Source organism: Dichotomopilus funicola (assembly GCF_033296635.1).
Source record: "Dichotomopilus funicola strain CBS 141.50 unplaced genomic scaffold C8A04scaffold_70, whole genome shotgun sequence".
Classification (NCBI taxonomy): domain Eukaryota; kingdom Fungi; phylum Ascomycota; class Sordariomycetes; order Sordariales; family Chaetomiaceae; genus Dichotomopilus; species Dichotomopilus funicola.
In genome coordinates this window covers 1-18,770 of record NW_026944091.1, presented here as the reverse complement: position 1 = coordinate 18,770, position 18,770 = coordinate 1, and the positions used below count along the sequence as shown (strand labels likewise).

General features: G+C 53.4%; 4 protein-coding genes across 4 annotated transcripts; 2 read left to right on the top strand and 2 right to left on the bottom strand.

Annotated features, from left to right (window-relative positions):
- Nucleotides 1-2,066: 2,066 nt before the first annotated feature.
- On the top strand, nt 2,067-2,681 carry C8A04DRAFT_31646 (uncharacterized protein; the record flags this gene model as incomplete). Its single annotated transcript, XM_062781822.1, has 1 exon — nt 2,067-2,681. One exon carries the CDS (start codon nt 2,067-2,069, stop codon nt 2,679-2,681), a length of 615 nt encoding a protein of 204 aa, XP_062634147.1.
- Nucleotides 2,682-5,993: 3,312 nt separating this feature from the next.
- Nucleotides 5,994-6,587, bottom strand: C8A04DRAFT_14637 (uncharacterized protein; the record flags this gene model as incomplete). The annotated part of the gene is made up of 1 exon (XM_062778176.1): nt 5,994-6,587. The coding sequence occupies one exon, from the start codon at nt 6,585-6,587 to the stop codon at nt 5,994-5,996; it is 594 nt and encodes a 197-aa protein (XP_062634146.1).
- A 6,924-nt stretch (nt 6,588-13,511) lies between these two features.
- Nucleotides 13,512-14,654, top strand: C8A04DRAFT_14617 (uncharacterized protein; the record flags this gene model as incomplete). The annotated part of the gene is made up of 3 exons (XM_062778169.1): nt 13,512-13,760; nt 13,824-13,991; nt 14,070-14,654. 3 exons carry the CDS (start codon nt 13,512-13,514, stop codon nt 14,652-14,654), a joined length of 1,002 nt encoding a protein of 333 aa, XP_062634145.1.
- Nucleotides 14,655-16,223: 1,569 nt separating this feature from the next.
- C8A04DRAFT_31642 (protein zinc induced facilitator-LIKE 1) lies at nt 16,224-18,200 on the bottom strand (the record flags this gene model as incomplete). The annotated part of the gene is made up of 5 exons (XM_062781821.1): nt 16,224-16,440; nt 16,600-17,553; nt 17,623-17,662; nt 17,720-18,079; nt 18,158-18,200. 5 exons carry the CDS (start codon nt 18,198-18,200, stop codon nt 16,224-16,226), a joined length of 1,614 nt encoding a protein of 537 aa, XP_062634144.1.
- Between the last annotated feature and the right edge of the window lie 570 nt (nt 18,201-18,770).

The window sequence follows — 18,770 nt, the reverse complement described above, 5'->3', positions numbered from 1 at the left end:
TAGAACAAAGGCAAGGCGCAAACTAGGGGGGAAAAGGGGCGGAACAATCCCGCGGAGAGGGAAAATGAACCCAAACGTCACTGGCCAGCCGTGGCTGTTCACAGGCTAGCCGTGGCTGAGGCTGAGTCCCCCGCCAAAAGCTTTCCGCGGACGAAGCCTTGCATGGTGCTCGTGCCCCTCTCTCCTTGAGTTTTGGCAGACCCAACGTCATAGGAATGCCAGTCACCAGTCATGCCAATGCAGTATTTTCAGTGGATGAAAGGGGGGCTTTGGGATAGGCTTGATAGGTTAGGGGTAGATCGGAGTTGTTGACACAAGACACCAACTCTTGTGGAACCGATGAATATGGTTGCACAAGAACCGGTGAAAAAAAAAAAGAAAAAAAAAGACGACACAGAAAATCTGGGGGATGGCGCGTCCTCCGTCACCGAACCATCACTGACACATCCGGCGGCCGACCGTGGGGTCAAAGGCGACGAGGCAGGATCCCCATCTTCTCCTCAGTTGCTTCGGCACAGAATTGACAGGAAAATGGAGGGCACCAAGTCCGGGCAGTCGAGTTCATCCCGAGACGACCGGCCCCACCAGAAAGCAGAGCGCGCCTGCCTAGCTCAATCCCTGCTCGCATGACAAGCTTGGCGAAGCACAGGCCAGCGGCCTCCTGATGCGATTGCCCAAGTGTGCCAAGCCAAATCCTCAAGTGTCGAGCTCAAACTGGCGAGTTTGAACAGCGACAGGGCCAGCCCAAGCTCGGAGGGTTGACTGGCTCGTTTGCCGCGCCCTTTCTCCCCCACTCCGTCAAGCGCACAGCCGCCCTTCGGGGCCGCTCGGAGCGGGGACCGGGGGCACCCCACGCCCTTGGCTGCTCCCCCGCCGTCCTCGCCCGCTGCTCAATCTTCGTGCAAGCATTCCACGCTGCGCCCGTTTCTCCCTCCCTCAGTCCCTCCCGTCTGCTCAGTTCAATCCGTTCCCACCTCCGTCGGCCACGGTAGCTTACTGGGCTGCCAAGCTGCGCGACAAACCGTGGCAGCCCATTTCCCGATTGAGGCGCATGCGTCTCTACGATTTGCAAACTGCCAAGAGCTTCCCGATGAACAGAATCCCAGCTGCTCATTCTTTCGACGGGCCGGCGCTCGCTTGACTGTGCCGTTCCCGCGGCCTCCCATCTACGCCGCGAACTTTTGCCTCTTTCCAGCGTCCCAGAAGCTGCTTGTTGATGCTGGCGGAACACCGATGCCCCTGCAGGTTCATTTCCATCTCCGTGCTCAATAATTTTGTTTCCAGAGAAAATTTTCATTCCGCGTCGGCCAGTTCTGACCTCTCGTTCGATAGTCTGGTGTTGAAGCCGCAGGCACCGAAATCCGGGACGCGATGCGTCACGGCGGGGTGGAGCTCGAGAGTCCGTCAAGCGGGCAGCGGCCGCTCCGCTTCCGTCTAGGACGACAAATGTGGAGCTGTCCTGAAGGTTTTCGGCCTCCATCTCAAATGCCTAGAATTCAACCTGGTGTGGCCGTGTTTGTCTCAGCACACCCCCCATGTGGGAAAAACGCGGTGGGCCGGCCAATTGATGGTGTGGTGTCGTCGCTGTTCCCAGGGATCCCAACCGGCGAAGACAATACGCCCACGCCCACAGGTGTGTTTCCAAGATGGGTCACCTCAATCCCTGCTTGAAGCAAAGCCATTCCCGCTTGAGGACGAAAAGCGTTCGAAGCGCCAAGATGACTGGCTCCCTCCCACCGGCACTCCGCATGTACCAATGTACCCCGTACATCGAATTGCTTGCATACACCTTGCTTTCACCTTGTCACTGCGCGTTCCCCACTCAGCCTTACCAGGCCACCGACATCTCGTCCGGCCACTATGATTCTACTACTTATAAAACCCCAGGCCTATCCTCTCGTTGCCCTAGTTTCTCCTTCTCACCACCCGCTCTACAACATCAACATAGTGTCTTGACACCTGATACCAAGCCAACAACCACCAAGCACCAACAACGACTAACACCAACAACACAACCCCACACCCACACACCAAGGTACCTCGCCAGCGTACCTTAGATCCCCTCCATGTCTCGCCGCGTCTACTTCGAGGACGAGCTTGAGGCCCGCCGTACCAGAGGCGCGGGAGGAAGCCGAGGCCGCAGCCAAAGCGTCGAGCGGTCAAACACCTTTGACGCCGCAACCATGGCGGGCCGTGACCGCTATGCCGACTATGCCGAGAGTGAACTCGACCAACTCCGCCGAGAGAACCAGTACCTCCGCATCCAAGTACGCGACGCCAAGGACGACCGGTCCTACGTCAAGAAGCTCGAGGCGGAGCGCGAAGAGCTCTTCCGCGAGAACATCAAGCTCCGCCAGACGAGCGACTACACCTCCGACAACGAGGCCCGCAAAGACGCCAAGCTCCGCAAGAAGAACGCCAAGCTCGAGGCCGAGATCAACACCCTCAAGGCCCAGCTCGCGAACGCCCGCGACAAGGCGTCCTCGTCCCGCAAGAACTACGATGACCTGTTGCGCGAGAGCCAGCGCACCGAGAAAGACCTGCTCCGCCGCATGGAAATCATGCGCAACAACAACGCCCTCCTCGAGCGTGAGATCAGCGACCTCACGCGCGGCATCTCGGCTGCCACGTCCAACACCACCAGCGGCCTCGAGGAGCGCTTCTACCGCCGCGGCTACTAAATAAATGACCACGGCACAACAACAAAAGCGCCGTTCTCACGGCTGCTGGGATACCCACTTCCTTCCTGAGGCCCTCGCCTCACACCCACCCACCCAGATCCACTGTCTTCGGACCACCGCCGGTGTCTTCATCCAAGTCACCCGCGCGAGTGAGCGGAATAAAATACAGCAGCACCCCCTTCCTCCAACATAACTAAGGAGTTAGGCGTTCCGCCTTTATTTTTATCGTTTTTCCCTTCCCTCAGGCCAGTCAACAAGTAAGGAACCCTTTTTCAGTTACCTCCCAACCCGACCCGATCCCGCAACACAACGGCTCGGCCCCACTCTTTTCAGCCAACGACAGCACCTAACACAATTCCAGAATTAAACCTCCTCCGACTCACTGCAGCATGCGTCGGCGTGTCTTACCCGACCGACTTTGGGAGGTAACTAAAAATAAATAAACCCCCCAATGCGAACGAAGAGGATGGTACGGCCAAAATAAAATGATCCAAAAAAAGGAGCAAACAAAAGAGGGAGAAAGAAACAACCAGTCAAAAAACACACCAAAACGGGATTCCTCCTCATTTCCCTTTTCTTTTCTGTCTTGGGCGGACAGTCATGCGAAGGGTGCATGACAATACGGAGTCTCGAAGGGTTTTTTTTGGGTTGGGTTTCTTTTTTCGGCATTTTCCATCTTTACCAGCATCATCACCAACAACGTTTCCCCCCCGGCACGGCACCACAGGACGGTATCGCCAATGGACATCACCATACCCACACACAGGAACACCCTCACCAACGACCATCATGATCATCACGAACACAAACCCACTCGTCACCATCATCACCATCATCATGATCATCACGACAAACATCATCACACGACACACTTCCATTACCGTCTGCGTCTTCTTTTTTCCCCGACCTTTCACAGTTATAAAAACAATATTCACGATACCCCCTCTCTCGGCAAACACGGCACCGTTTTGTCTTGAGCAAAACAAATTTACGTTTTTTTTTCTTTTATTCTTTTCTTTTACTCGACTTTTCTTGGGACTTTTGGGATATAATATGGATGTTTCTCATCCCTTTTTCACAACTTGTTGTTCTCGTCCTTCTTCCTTCCATTTGTAAGACCTTCATAATGTTCTCGTTCTCGGACTTTTTTCTTGCCTGCCGATTTAAGGCTCTTCTTATTTCCTCAACCATCATTTTCTCCATGACGTTTTCTCTTGTTCGGGATCATTTGAGGTACATGGTGATGGGCTTCGGGAGTCTGGTTTCTACACAAATGACGGTTCGCCACACTGGGACTGGGTTTTCTATAGTGATAGCTTGAGACATTAAATCAAGCACACCAAGGCAATATACATTGAGCCTGCATTCTAAGTTCCCATCACACGACTGAATCCCGTACATAACTCCAACCTTGCTTGACCTCTCCCTGATTTCGACATCTCCGTCGTCTTCCATTCTCTCGTGCTCTGATTCTAAGTGCCATTGCTAACAACCCACTCAATCGCTCAAAATTGAAATGAAATTAAGATTACCCCTTTTTTTCCTTACTGACTTGCCAACTAACTAAACCATATTGCCCTCCCGCCAACCCAAATTACCCACCCTGTCTACCTAACCAGTCCTGAACGCCGGGCCTTGCTTCCTTTTGCCTATTATGAGGCGCCGGCCCTATGGTGAAGATCCTGTCAGCGGGACTTGTCTTAGAAGAGGGTCAGTCCAGCAGCGCTCCCACAAGGCCACCGGCCCTGACCCATTCCCAATGCTCATGGCCCTAGGCCTGAGCCCTTGACACCTACATATGCCGCAGGCGGGCGCCTGTGATGGAGTGGCCGCAGAACCTACCGTGCCCTCCCTACCTACCGGGCGGCCTCTCTTACCCCCATGAACTGGTTGTTAGGGTAGAGGATGCGGAACGTGGTTGGGGGTATGGGGTTGGGGTTATACATAGGGTGAAATTATATAACCCATATAACCCTGTCCCAAAAGTTGAGGGCCATCATTCCAAAATTCAAGCTCTCTCCGTCCGTCTAGCATATGGACCGACGTAAAAATCAATTCATTCTCAAAAAAAAAAAAAAAAAGAATTACTGGCAGGCCGGCACCTTCCCCCACACCGCCACTATGACGAGCCCCGCGGTCACAATGACCAAACAACACAGAAAAAAAACCGCGAACACCACCGAATCCGGCACCCAATACTCCCAGCCATTGGGCCCGTCCGGGCCCCAGCCCAGGGGGGGCGGGCCGGACGCGGCGGGTGCGGTGGGCGCGGCGGGCGCCGGGGTGGTTGCCTCCGGGGTGGTTGCCTCCGGGGTGGTTGCCTCCGGGGAGGCGTCTGTCGGCCGACCTTCTTAAGTACACGAACGTCAGTGGACAAGAATCATAACAGGCGGAAGTGACTGGGATACGAACTCTCGAGGTCGGGAGACGGCTGGCGGGGGGGGAGGGAAAGAGAAGCGCCGCCCCGGTGGCGGTTCTTGGCCTTGCGGCCCTTTCCAACCCGGCCGGGGTCGTCAACCCCCGGCGGGTTGTGCTCGGAGGCGGGGGGGGGCTCTGGTCCGGAGGGGGGCGGCGGGGGCGTCCCGGGGCGGGTTGGCACGGTATGCGAGTCTGTAAACAGCAAACCCAGAGTTTCAATAGCTAAATACCGATATAAAGCAATATTCTGATATCATTGGGAACTTACACCCTCATCTTTCCTCAAAGGGAAAGGGAACCGGACGAAAAAAAAGAGAGGGAGGCCGGGGCGGTCTGTTCTTTTTTTTTTTTGAAAAAAAAAAAAAAGAGACGAACGACGGGGAGGAAAAGAGTCAAGACGAACTTTACATGGTCGCCGAAGAAAAGAAAGAAAGAAAGAGAATGAGATAACTAAGAAAAGCTAAAGGGGAATATATAGACATCGTCTCACACCCTTTGCACCTGACATGTTTGGCCTGACGTTTTACAAATGGAAGTTGCGATAGTGTTACTGGCGCTGTAGGAAAGAAGGAGTGTAGACATTGACTCTTGACTTTATACAGAAGGAAGTTGCGATCATGTTACTGAAAATACGGAAAGAAAGTGTATTCCTCCGAAGGTAGGTACCTACTCGGGTTGTTGCAAAATGTTGAAAGTTCAATGCAAGATACATCATATAAACACCACTGTGACAGTGTACTACTTATGGCGGCTGTAGAGTGTATGAATCATAGATGTGGTTATATGACACAGTCTCAAAAGTTGACACTCCAGAACCAGTCGAAACTTAATCAAATGCGATTCAAAAACATCGGTTTTATCCTAGAACTACCTAAGCAAAAGCAACACTACATATCATAGAATAACACACCCATTCACGTTTCCCGACTCTTGGTGGCCCGATTTCTCAGTTTGAGTGTGCGAAGCAGCCCTCAGTGGGAAGAATTTCCCCGGTATCAAGGGGGGAAACTTCGGTACAATACCCTCCTCTCTTGGCCACGGCCAAAATCCCTTCATTGGCATGTTGTCGTAAAAGCAGTTGTAGTTGCTGTCTTCCTCCAGGGCGCTGTAGTCATAGACACTGTCGCGGTCATCATTGTGCACGGAAGCACAATATACGTTTTCCCAGGTGAGATCTTGCACCTGGAAGTTGGCGAGAATGTTAATCCGGTCGCTACTGACCACAAGTGAACCTTCCCACTGCGGAGCGCCGGCGGGTTGATCAGGGTGCCAGTCGAGGAGGGACCAGTGGCGCCGGTAGGAGCTACCCAAAGCTGTAAATTCCCGTCTGGTCTCGGAAAGTAAACAGCCTTCATCGTGCAGTATGTTGTTGACTGACCAAAAGAAGCCTTCGCGCATCAGTCGGGGCACGTTGTTGCACCAGATCCAAAGGTAGCCGATCCAAGGCTTTTCTGGGGGTGAAGTTGAGGTTTCACTCTGATTTGGCATCAGGTAGAACACGATTTCTCCTCTGTTCCGGCCGGACCATCTGAATCGGGGGGGTCTCTTCGGGGCTTTAGGCTGTATCGAGTTGCGCTCGGACTTTGGCTTATCTGAATCGATTTGCGGCAGGGGCGTTTTGGGATCCGTGTCGGCCAGACTTTCGGGCACGGAAAGAGCCTTGGAAGCGGATGGAATGCCACTCGTGACATCGGACCTTCCCTGGCCGATTTTGCCGCCATCGGCTTTGGGAAGGTGAAGGCGAGTCATGGGTCAGGCTTTTGGGTAAACGCGGCAAGTTGTTTTGATTTGGAGGTCGGTCCGCGTCTTGGGCGTTTTCAAACGATCGGAATGCTACCAGGAAGGATTATCGTTGGACCTCAGCAGATAATTAATATTGGAGAAAGGGATTGAAGAGTGTGAGACAAGCAGATCGGAATCAACCCGGAAATACTTGTGCTTTTATAGGAGTGGGAACCTTATATTAATTTTGCCAATGACTTCACCGTTGAGTAGGCGGTAAGCAGTACGCTGTCATGATGGTGTTTATCTAACGTATTGTCACAATTGTGGTTCGAGTGGACTTGAATAATTTGGACAGCTCGACCCACGGTTCCTCTTTTGAGGATGTTGCGTAGCCTGTGGACAGTTGCGCCCACCCGGACACATATCTTACCTTCAATTTTCAAAGTTCCTTCCACAACGGGCTGAGCCGCTTCCCACGCAAGAGATTTCAGTCTCAAAGCCAGTCATAAATATGTCAGGTGCAAAGTGTGAGGGAATGGGTATATGTTCTGCGGCCTGCCTGTTTTTCCTGCGTTATTGTCTTTCTCTCTTGACACAAACGACACTCGTCCCTTTCCACAGCACATTGTACCCTTTTATTCTGTGTCATCGCTTTTGTTCAGCAGCCAAAGGACATCTAACCAGGGTATCACCAACCACAGGCCGCAGCGCGAAAAAAAAATGCCGGAAGAGTAAGTTCAAACCAGACGAAAGTCCAGTATTGTGTGTTGGATTTCTACTGACACCATGGGTTTGCTGTTTTATAGATTTTCCTTTGCAATCTACTCCGTCCCGCGAGAGGATGTGCCCCGCCCTGCCACGGCGGCCGACCCCCATGCGGAAGACCTCGCCATCGCCGCCGCCCAGACATCTGCCGCCGCCGACCGGTTGCCCCCCCGGCGCAGGGTCACCTCTACCCCGGCCACCACGACCCGCCCCGAGTGGTTTTCAAAGAAAACGTCAAGCGAAATATGTCAGATGCAAAGGGTGTGAAACGAGGTATATATATTTCCCTTCTGGTTTCCCTATCTCGTTGTCTTTCTTTCTTTTGTTCGGCGGGTACGAAAAGTCTGTTTCTCATTTTTTCGGAAACATAAAGTCAAATCTCTCTCTCTCTTTTCCTTATCTGACTTATTTCTTTTCTCTAGAGGAAAAGATATCGGTATAAGTTCCTAATGATAAAAGTATAAGTATTGCTTTTTTCTTGTTGGCATTTAATTAGTTATTAACACTCTGGGTTTGCTCTTTATAGGTTCTTCTTCACCTTCACCCCCCCTTGAAGCATCTGGGTCGCCCAGGGCGTCCCCGACGGCGTCGACAAGCACCACCCAGCCCGAGACCCCGGGCCGGGGCCGGGTCACGGACCGCGAAGTTGAGGGTTCGTACTATAGTGACTTCCGTCTGTTGTGATTCTTATCGACTGACGTTTGTGTGCTTAAGAGAATTTCCCGAGGGACCCCTCACCGGAACACCCCGACCGCCGGCGCCTTGACCCTTGCGCCCTCAACACCAAAAAAGGGTCGGGCGACGGCCCGCAGCATTGAAAGTTCCTACCAGAGTCGCTCCGCGTTATGATTCTTGTCGACTAACGTTCAGGTGGTTCAGATAGTGAATGGGACGATGTTGTGGAGGGCAAGCATGCCCGGGCGGTGGTGCGCCCCCCTGCCCGGGGGGGGAGGGGGGGGGAGGGAGGGGGGAGGGAGGGTATTGGGCCGTATATAACGGGCCGAACGGCTTTTCCTACTTTCTTTGGACGGGTTGTGTTGTGTGTGTTGCTCTGGGCTTTACTTCGTTTGGAATGACGATGGCGGTGTTATTAATGAAGTAGTTTTTATTCTTGTCCCCCCATTCTAAAAAAGAGACATGCACTTCGAACTGTGTGCTGGCTATGTGTGTGGAGGAATTGATGGGTGCACTCACGGTAGTTATATATGGGAGAAGTCACGTGTACAGTCCGGCATGTCCAAATACCACAGCCCGAAGTGCATGTCTCTTTAGAGAAGGAAAGATTTTATTCTCACATCGGTCCATTACATCGCTGTGATGCTTGACGATGATAGAGAAAACTGAGTGATCTCAAAATCAACAACGACCCCTGTCATCAAAACCACGCCCGCGAGCCGCGCCCATGAAACGGCGCTCATGTCTTGCCCTGCCAGCCCGTTCATTTAGCGTTGGTATGTCCAAGTCTAATTTCGTCCTGTGTGTGACACAGCTGCGCAAGCCTTAAAAATCATCTACCCCTTTACGCGCGCGGCTCTCAAAATAGCGCAGGTCCCAGTCAGTGGTCAGGCCGTGTTGGCTGACCCGTCGGGGTGTATAATGAGTTGGTTGGTTGGTTCCTGGGAGCCCGAGCTGGCTGACGGATTGGTTGGGCTGGATTTCAAGGATTGGGGATTGATTATTCATGGATGGAATACGAAACCTGGCTTGCTGTGACTAAAAACAAAAAAGGCGGAAGACTGAAACAGGTAGCTTTGAATCCGTTGACATTCGATCAGATATTGACAGATTTCGACATATTTTGACGGTTGTGACCAAAATAGCTAATACCTAACTAGAAGTCTGGTATCCATAGAGTTAACTATGGTTTTATCTAAAACGCTGCTTTAATTAAGTTACTAAAAGCTTGATTTAGTTACTCTTTTTATCTTTTTTCACTTTTTAGTTTATTCTTTTCTCTCTTTTTTTACCTTCTTGATTTATTCTTTATCTTTATCGTATTTCTCTTTTTTGATTTCTTCTTCTTTGTCATCTTTCACTTTTTTTAGTTTGCTCTTTTTTGTTTTCTCTCACTTTTTAATTCAGTCTTTTTGTCTTTTTTGTTCACTTTTATAGAAAGTGGAGTATCCAGTGACTTAGTCTGCCACTTTTTTAGCCACAGCGAGCCCGGGCAAAACCGTGACATATTTTTGGGCCTTGGTCAGCATTGCTTGGTAATTCGGGTGAATTGTTGTGTTGTGATTTGTGAGGATGTCAAGCCCAACAGGCTGAGCCTGGGGTGTTAGTTGAAGATTGGAACGTGAAGGCAAGAAAAAATAGAAATAGAGCATGAGAATAATAGATTGCTTGCTATTTTACGACTCAATCTCCTATGCTTTACTTTCCAATACTCTCTTCACCTGTTTTTTCGTGTCCATCTCGCACAGCATGGGTGATTGAAGATTGGTGTAAGTGGCCACTTTCCCGATTTGGACAACCTTGCTCCTTTGGTACGTACCAGGAATGCCCCGTCCGCTTTTCGCCACTTCGGCCAGGCATTCGTTGGTGGAGCGAGGACCGGAGTGGGGGAAGGCGTGCGGTCTGCTCCATTCAACCCCAAGCCGCTGCCTGGCACGTCCGCTCCGAGGCTAGGTAGTATTAGGTCATCCCGCCAGATCGGTCGAGGGGGGCTCGGAACCTCGTTGCTCAAATTTTGCCCAGCTGCTCATTTGCACATGTGAGCTATTTGATCGGTTTGGGGTTGCTGGTGGCCGTTTTCGGGGACCATGTTGGGAAACAGCATGGCCCTTGTGCCAGGCAAAGGTGGGCTGGCCGGTTTGGGATTATCCCTGTTTGCCTTGGTTTCTCTTTGAACGTCTCTCCAACACGGGGCAGCACCCCAACCAACCGGCCCAGTTTCAAGAGTTTGAGTTTGCCGGTTAGGCTGTTGACATGTTGCGATGGCAAGCAATATGACGACAGTTGGCGACGACGGCTTGACGGCCCTTTAGACGCAGAGCTAGGGTGAGCGCATGTTTGCTGGGGGAATCATGCGAGGTGATGCTGCTTTGGCGCATCCGCGCGGAGAGACATGTCTTGCTGGGCTGAGCTCGGGGTTAAGATTTCCAAATGGGGATGAGGAAACGCGGCAGTGGTGCGCGCACCGCCTGCGCAGGTGCGCAATTTCTGGACGAGAAGCTTTCTGGCTCTGGCCGGGCATGGAGGGGCATCGAGCTTGGTGGAAGAGAAATCTCCGTTTCTCTTTGCCAAGCCACACCCCCCCTCCTTTTGGATTTGAGGACCACCACAACACCTATCTAGCATGGGCGGGTTGCCTCCGGTTGCCCCTCCCCCGCAGCCGCAAGCGTTGGTGTGTTGAAATCTGGACGGAAATTGACGCTGGTGACTCCCGGGTCCGTCGTTGGATTTGAAACGCCCCTTCTCCTTCCCTTATCTCACTCTTCGGCTTTCCAAAGTAATCCATGTTGGCAGAGCAATGCCGCAGGGAAACAAGGAGACCGCCGACGACCTTCAGGTCAGGTAGGCCCCTGACTTCTATCGGAGTCCTCGGAGAGTTTCTGAGCGCGCAAAAGCGAACTCTTCTTAAAAACTGTGTGATCTGCCCCTCCATAAGAACGCCAAAACGCTCATCTGAGCAAAAAGTTCAAGAGTCTGCATCTGCCCCGCATTCCCGAGGTTGATGCCTGACTGGCTCAAGCTCAGTCACTGCACACCACCGCGATCTCCCGCGACGGCTATGAATGCACGCCTGCCAAGTTGCCGAAAGATTGGTCGGCTTCTTTGACTCAACTGGCCGACATCGTCGTTATGAGTGGACGGCGTGGTCTGGTGGCCGACCGGGGTGGATCAACGGCGGCAACCCCACCAGCCCATGATGCAGGGAAACAACCGCACGCTTTTTTGACGGGAACGGTGGATTCAGGTGGTGATACTCCACCACACATTGAACCCAGAAGCAGGAGCCGAAAGAAACGGTTCTGTAAGGCGAGAGGGCCAGGCCTGCGCGGGTCGTCCCATTTACCACGTTGCCTGAGACGATGGGATTTATCCTTGTGGGAAACGCCAAATGATCGTGGAGGGGCCACCTGCATTATGACGGAGTATCAACCCCGAGAGCTGCGAGGCAATTGCAGGCTTAATGGAATCAAGTCGGTTTGATCCGTCTTGCGGACGGCCTCGTCGGGCATATTGCAAGACATCAAAGACCTGGAAAGCCGAGACGGGCTGGGTGAAATTCGGCGGATTGCACCATCCGGGGATCCAGCCCTGCGAGCCCACACAATTGACTCAAACGTCCATTGACGCTATCGAGGTCGCGAGCAAAGCGATCTCTCGGGGATATTTATTAGTCGGCAGAAAAGCAAAGTGAGGAGCGGTTATGTTTAATTTGGCCAGCGAAAATGTTGATGAGGTTGTATTTTGACTTGAAATGGCCAGTGCAATTCCCACGATCGTCCGCTGGCAGCTTGGCACGGTGTGTTGCAGTTCTGATCCTTGAGTGTCAGACCCCGAGACGCTCGGTGCAAGTTGACGGAAGGAGCAGGGGTAATGGTTGAACCTGTCCAGGCAATTCGGATGGATGCACGAGAGAGAAGACGGAACCCCGGCGACGGGTGACTCACCGTTCAGCGGTCGCCAGCAAGCGCCAACCGCGAGGTGAGAGGATGAGCACTCGGGCCACGTCTATTCGTTGACCCAGTGTTTGTGCAAGAAGCCCGTTTTGGGGAGCTTCTTGATGAAATTGATCAGACAATCTCGCAACGCCCTGGCAGCACCTGGTTCCAGGCCTTTTGTTTGTGTCAAACCGGCCGTCGGATCTTCGAGGGGCGGGAACGACGGGAGGAAAGAGCCGTCCATGATCCATCATTGTCAGACTGAGCAGAAGGCGCCGCCGAGACGACCAGGGGCCACAATTTGCAAAAGACAGAGTTTTTCGGAAGCAGGCGCCATCCGAATGGACGCTGGGCGTCTTTTTGTGGGGCAGCCATGCTTTGGCCGAGAAACCCAGGAAGCCTTGTGAGAAAGCCAGAGAGGCGCTGTGCTGGGTGAGGTCTTGATTTTTGGGAAGGAGGGAGGGTGATGCAGCACTGCCGCACTCGTCACTTTCTGTGCTCCTGTCGTCGTTCGACAGGTAAGGACGGCGGCTGGACAGGACAGGACGCGTCGGCCGTCATGGATGGCTCCCATCCAGATGCTCCTCGGTGAGCCTTGAGAAGCGGCCGGGGGTGTGCTTGGAGGCCGTTCCTCGTCCATGATGACTCCAATTGCTCCCCGTGTGCCAGGGCATTGATACTGCGACGCCCCCTCCCCTCCCTCCGTTTTCCGTCGCTGGCGTTCTCGAGCGGCCGCTTTTTGCATTGCCTTCGCGCATTGTCGAGAAGGCAGCAGCCGCATCCTCCGAGTCTCTGATCCCGGATCGAATAATTCGAATGATAAAGGCGGGCGCGGCGATGGGGTGGCCTTCTCTTGTCTCCTTTCTGCTCTTTTTATAATATCTCATTGAATTCCCTGTCTCTGGAGAGGAATTTTTTTCCTTCCGGCATTCTAGTTTGCGCAGCGCACACCCCCCTTTCAAGCGACATTTCGCTTCCTGCCCAAAGGAGGAACACAACCCTGTTTTCTTTCTTTCAGCCAGAGAATTTGCGCCCAACCCGAAACGACCGGCTGCGTTGCATTCCTCGCCGAGCCTTGGTTCCCCGTCGGACCGCCCCCTGTCTTTCCCGGTCGCAGCACCCAAATTTACCCCCCAGCCCGCACAACTTTTTTTCTCGCTCACTTATAATACCCTCCCCAATCAGTCGGGCACCTGTGCAGCGCGCTCCTCCGCACACACGGTCAAATCAGCACACAACACATCTTGACGTGCTGCTTTAGCCTACATTCAACCCCCTTAGCCTCGCGCATCGATTGCGCTCGTCTGCCGACATGAGCAGAAGCGTCAAATTCCGGCGGCCCTCGCCCACCGGCCACTACGACCACCAACGGAGCGACTCCGGGTTCAGCGACAGTGAGAGCCGCACCTCAAATGCCGACAACGACTACGACGCCCTGGGATACGAGGACGCTGGGATCTTCAGTATCCGCCAGGCGCTGGACTCGGCCCGCAAGGAAGCCAAGCAATATCGGGGGCTCTATGACGAATCCAAAGCAAATGTCGAGTCGCTCCGCAAGGAAGTCAACAAATACCGAACGCTCTATGACGAATCCAAAGCCGATCTCGAGTCGCTTCGCAAGGAGGCCGAGTCGGCCAAGGCCCACGCCCGCGCGCTGGAGAACGAACTCGAGAACAAAGATAACACCATCGACACCCTGACCAGGACCAACAAGGATCTTATTGAGGAGAACAAGGAGCATGACGAGGCCATTCGCCTGCTACAAGAGAGCTTAAAGGAAGCAACGGACTTCGTTACGCAGTCGAATGCCACTGTTGCGGACGCAGACGTCACTGTCCGGGAGCTCACGGCGGTCATTCAAAACATGAAGAGCCGCAAGGGTAGCGGTGGCTCTTCTCCTTCCGAATCCAGCGCCACCGCAGCCGAGTCCGCCGACGAGAAGAAAGTTCGCCGCAGCGCCAGCAAACGGCGCAAGGACTCGGCCGAGAAAGCAGACAGGGAGAAAGAGAAGGAGAAGGAGCGCGGCCGGGACCGTGGGCCGAAAGAAAAGGAACGTGATCGCGAGCGACGCAAGGAGAAGGAGCGCGCCGCTGCGCAGGTGGCCCAAGAGGAGACGGAGCGCCTTCGCAAGCGCTTCAATGCCCGCGACGATGAGATTGACGCCAAGAGCAACGGCACCTCCAAAAGCCTACGGGCCCGTCACGACAGCACCTACGTCGAGTCACTCGGCCCCTCTTTGCCGCGGCCATCAGCTCAAGGGGCTGCCCCTTCCCCATCACGGCAATACGCGCAAACAGCGTACGCAAAGACTCAGACTTATCCATCATACCCAGCACCAAGCGTGCGGTCGGGGCACCCTACGGTTTTCGTCCCCGGCGAATATCCCTCCTACAACACGGCCGAAGATGAGGACGCGACCTATCCCCATTCTCGATCTACCCGACACCCGAGGTAATGGGTATGACCACACGCAAAACGGGGAAGAATGCGTGACGGGATGCGACCACGAAGCATTTTCCTTCCTCGGGCGCTCCCGGTCTTGCATTTACTTTGCCACGAGGCCCCGATTGGCGGTACCTGCACCAGAGCAGAGCTTCCTTCCTGCAGCCCTGTGATGGGCGACTGCGAAGCATGGCTCTCCGACCAATTCGCGCGCATGCCGGTTGTTTGGCTCGTGTGTTGGGCCGCAATTTTTCCTTCTTTTTTTTTCCTTGCTCATTGCTGCCCAACCTGACGGCCCCACAAATACCCTGGAACCCTGAAACCCCGACGTTACATCCGCACCACCCACCACCCCAACACAATCACTGTGGATCGTTCGCACCGACAATGCAAAAACACCTGTCGGCACCTCAGCCATCTTTCGCCCTTTTTTGCCGCGCGTCCAGTCCTGTCACCAACGACAACTGGAAGCGGTGCAGTGCGGCGCAAGAAATTATGTTTCTGCGCCGCATTTTGCTCTCGACCACACACAAGCGCAAACCAGCCTTGTGGGTCGTTTTTGGGCTGGTGGTTGGGTAGGGCTGATGGTTTTGTTTCTCACTCGCACAGTCAGCGGGTGTCCGAAATTGGCGCGCTCCGCCGAACAAGCTGCACCCCTGACCGATGTGGGGCCAGGACAATCCCGCCGGTGCGGACCGAAGAACGGTGGAAGTGTTCGGGAAGCTCTTTGGGCTCCACTCCCATCAGGGATGCCCATGGATGGAACTTTTCTGAACCATGAACCCTTTTTGGGTTCCATCGACATTCAACAACACAGACACACTTTGATGTCTCTTTCTTCCTCCCGGCCATCTTTTTTTTCTTTTGTTTTTGTTCCCAACATTTTCACACCTTTTTCGTTGATTTTTTGGATGGTTGTTTTTCCCTCATATACCCCCTTTTGTTGTTTATTGTGCTGTTGTACCAACCCACAATTACGTTTTTCTGTTTGGCATGTATGTCTCGCGCTTCTGATGTGGAAGATGACGAAGACGGTAAGGGGGAAACTGGGACTCGGGGGGCAAAAAGGTTCAACATTGCTGACTGGGGTACATGGCATGGATGAAATGGGACTGACAGGATATGTTTTTTGTTTTGTCTTCTTTTTTTGTTTGTTTCATGGGGCTGCATCGATAGATCTAGATAGAGCTTTTCTTTGCCTTGTTTTTCTGCCTATTTGTCCTGGCTTGTCACACGGCAATGCTTTGGACTTTTTTCTTTACTTTGTATCACAACCTGTTGATCTTTTTGGGACTTTGGATCCTGGTCTTTGTGTTCATGTGCGAGGGAATAGTAAGAGAATTGAGGAGAGTGAGGCAAGAGAGAGAGAGAAATGTGCAAAATTACCTGCAACGCCTTGTTCTTTTTCGCAAGTGGTCCAGACATATCCATCCGTTCATTCATCGTAACTCGTGTCCTTCCCATCTTAGTCGTCTACCAAGCACCATAGAGGCGCCGCTTCCTCGCATTAAGTCCACCCACTTGGACAAACCTCACCCACTTACATCAACCTCAACCTCAAGCTCAATTTCGCTCAATCAACTCAAGAATGATCAACCAAAAACCCCGCCTCAATCGCACCCACCAGCGCCACAGCACCCAAAGTCCAAAACGGAATCTGCAAGTACCCCAATTGCAAGCCGGCGCCAAACAGCCCGCCGCTTAGAAGCAGGCCGGCTGAGCGAGCGAGACAGCTGAATGAGGCGGCTGCGCCGTTGATGCGCGCTAGGGCTTCGCTCGAGGGGGAGGTGTTTGTGATTCTGGACCGTGGGTAAGCATAGAGAAGTTAAAGCGGGAACTTTGTAAAGAGTGGGGGGGCATATCGCGCTGCAATACTTATACATTCTCGTGACTATTTCGAGGGTTGTGGGGGTGTGTCTTGTTGGGTGAGGTTGAGAGGAGAAGGGGGCTTGACTTACAACACAGCGGAACAGATATACCCCACCGATGACAATGCCACTTTTGTCCACAGGTCCAATAGCAAGAGCACCACTCCAAAGGGAGAAGGAAGCTGGGGTAGGAAAGGCGTGAAGATGTACATAGCCGGATATAACTCCAGCACCCAGTGGAAGGGCCGCAACGCGCCAAGCTTGGAGACAAACCAGGGGATCGCCGTTGGTTGGATCAAGACTCGGAAGATGGCCTCTGTTAGGAAGATGATGCCGATCATGCGGGTGTCGAAGCCGAATCCCCGTTGGGAATGGGGCAAGGGGGTTCCCCGCGGTGTTGTCGTGGTTGCTGCGCCTGCTCCGGATGCGGGCTCATTGTCGTTGGGGTCATTGGCGTCCAGGGCGAGAAAGGTGCTCGTGAGGGAATCGGAGGCGATTTTGTGGAAGGGGAGTAGGGAGAGGGCAAGGACCTGCAAGATCACTTGGGGTGGGAAGGCTCGAAAGGGGGAAGGGGGTTTGGGAGCGGCCGGGTTCGGTGGTGGTGGTGAGTGTGGGTTGGAAGGGTCGAAGGCCGAATCCGAATATGTCCGAGCATCGTTGCCGAGGGTCTGTTGTTGTTGTTGTTGGTCGAGAAGAGGATCGTCCTCGGTGGGACCCTGTTGGGCTTCGAGTCCGGTTGGGTCGCCGTGTAGTAAGGGGGTGTAAGTGGTGGTCTCTGGGTGTTTATCCCGCCGGGAGAAGAACCTTGTAAAGGCCTGCACAACGGAGTGTCCCGGTGTGGCTTGCGAAGGTCTTGACATTCCCGGGTGGGTCTCTTGGAGAACGAAAAACGTGAGGATAAAGGTAAGCGCTTGGAGCATGCCGACAACGAGGTTCGGGAGGAGGTATGGGTAACTAGTCCAAAGTGAGTTCTGGGGGAATACGGATGGGTAAAGGGTAGCTGGGTCGGCCAGGAGCCCCCCGAGGACCGGCCCGATGAGGTCTCTGCAAGCGAACGGTCGTCACGGGTTAACAGCGGGTACAGACGAGCGTAGCAAGGGGACCGCAACCCACCCGACAGATCTGATGAATGTGACAAGGGAGAACGCCTTCGCTGTTTGATTATCAGCATCAATGACGTCATTTTAGTTGATAGACGATCTAGTCTTACGCCGTTGCTCCTTGCTCGCGAGTTCCCCGGTGGACGTCTGGACCAGGCCCACGTTGGGATTCAACAGCCCGCCAAAGGCTCGAGACGCCATGGCAACACCGACAGAGCGCGAGAACCCCAAGGTGAGAACAGTGACAAACCCGCAGAAGGTGCCCATCAACATTGTCGGTTTTCGTCCAATCTTGTCGCTCACACGGGCCCAGACAATGCCCGTGAGGAACTCGCCAAGGGTGAACAAGGCGATCAGGGCAGCGGAGTAGAAGGCAATGTCATGTTCCGGGACATTGAAGGACTGGATCATAAAGTATGCGTAAGGGAAGATACTCGACCATGCGATGGCTTCCGTGGCGCGTATCAGCCCTAGACAGGAGTGAATGGTACTCGGTTAGCGCTTCAAGCCGATGATTCTAGATATGAATGAAGAGGCCAAAGGCTCACCCAAGACCCATATTTGAAGTCGGATATTTGAAATTGAGGACATGTTCGCGGTAGGCAATAGTAAAATAATAAAAACATCAATCGCTCTCGAGTCTCGATGCGGTATTCGTTGTGTCGTTCCAACGTCGGGAACCGGGACAGGTGGACGAGAGTCGAGAGAGAAACCAGAATCGCCTCGCCAACCGCTACAGTGATTATCAAGAGGCGTTTTATATCGTGACACATCCCTCGTGGCCTAGAAAACTCGACAGCATTGCCCTCCCGAGTTAGCATTAATCCACTTCTTACTTCTTAGTGTTGGCTCAAGCTGAAAACTCAAGACGCACCTCCCATTCAGCTGTGCCGATCGTCGGCCTCCCCCCCCCCTCACGGCACGTTTCCGGGCTCAAAACTGCCGGCTGGCAGTCCCGAGTCTCCTTCGACTTCGCTGCATCTCACCGCCTCGGGTGCCTCTCTCGCTGAGGCCAAAAGAGGCGGCAGACTAGGTACACAGATATCTGTACCTTAAGTCTAATTCATTAACATTCGATTGAATCTTAACAGATTGTTGTTGATAGTTAACGTACCTTATAAGCGAGCCGAACATATAAGCGAGCCGAACACTCTCCACCAC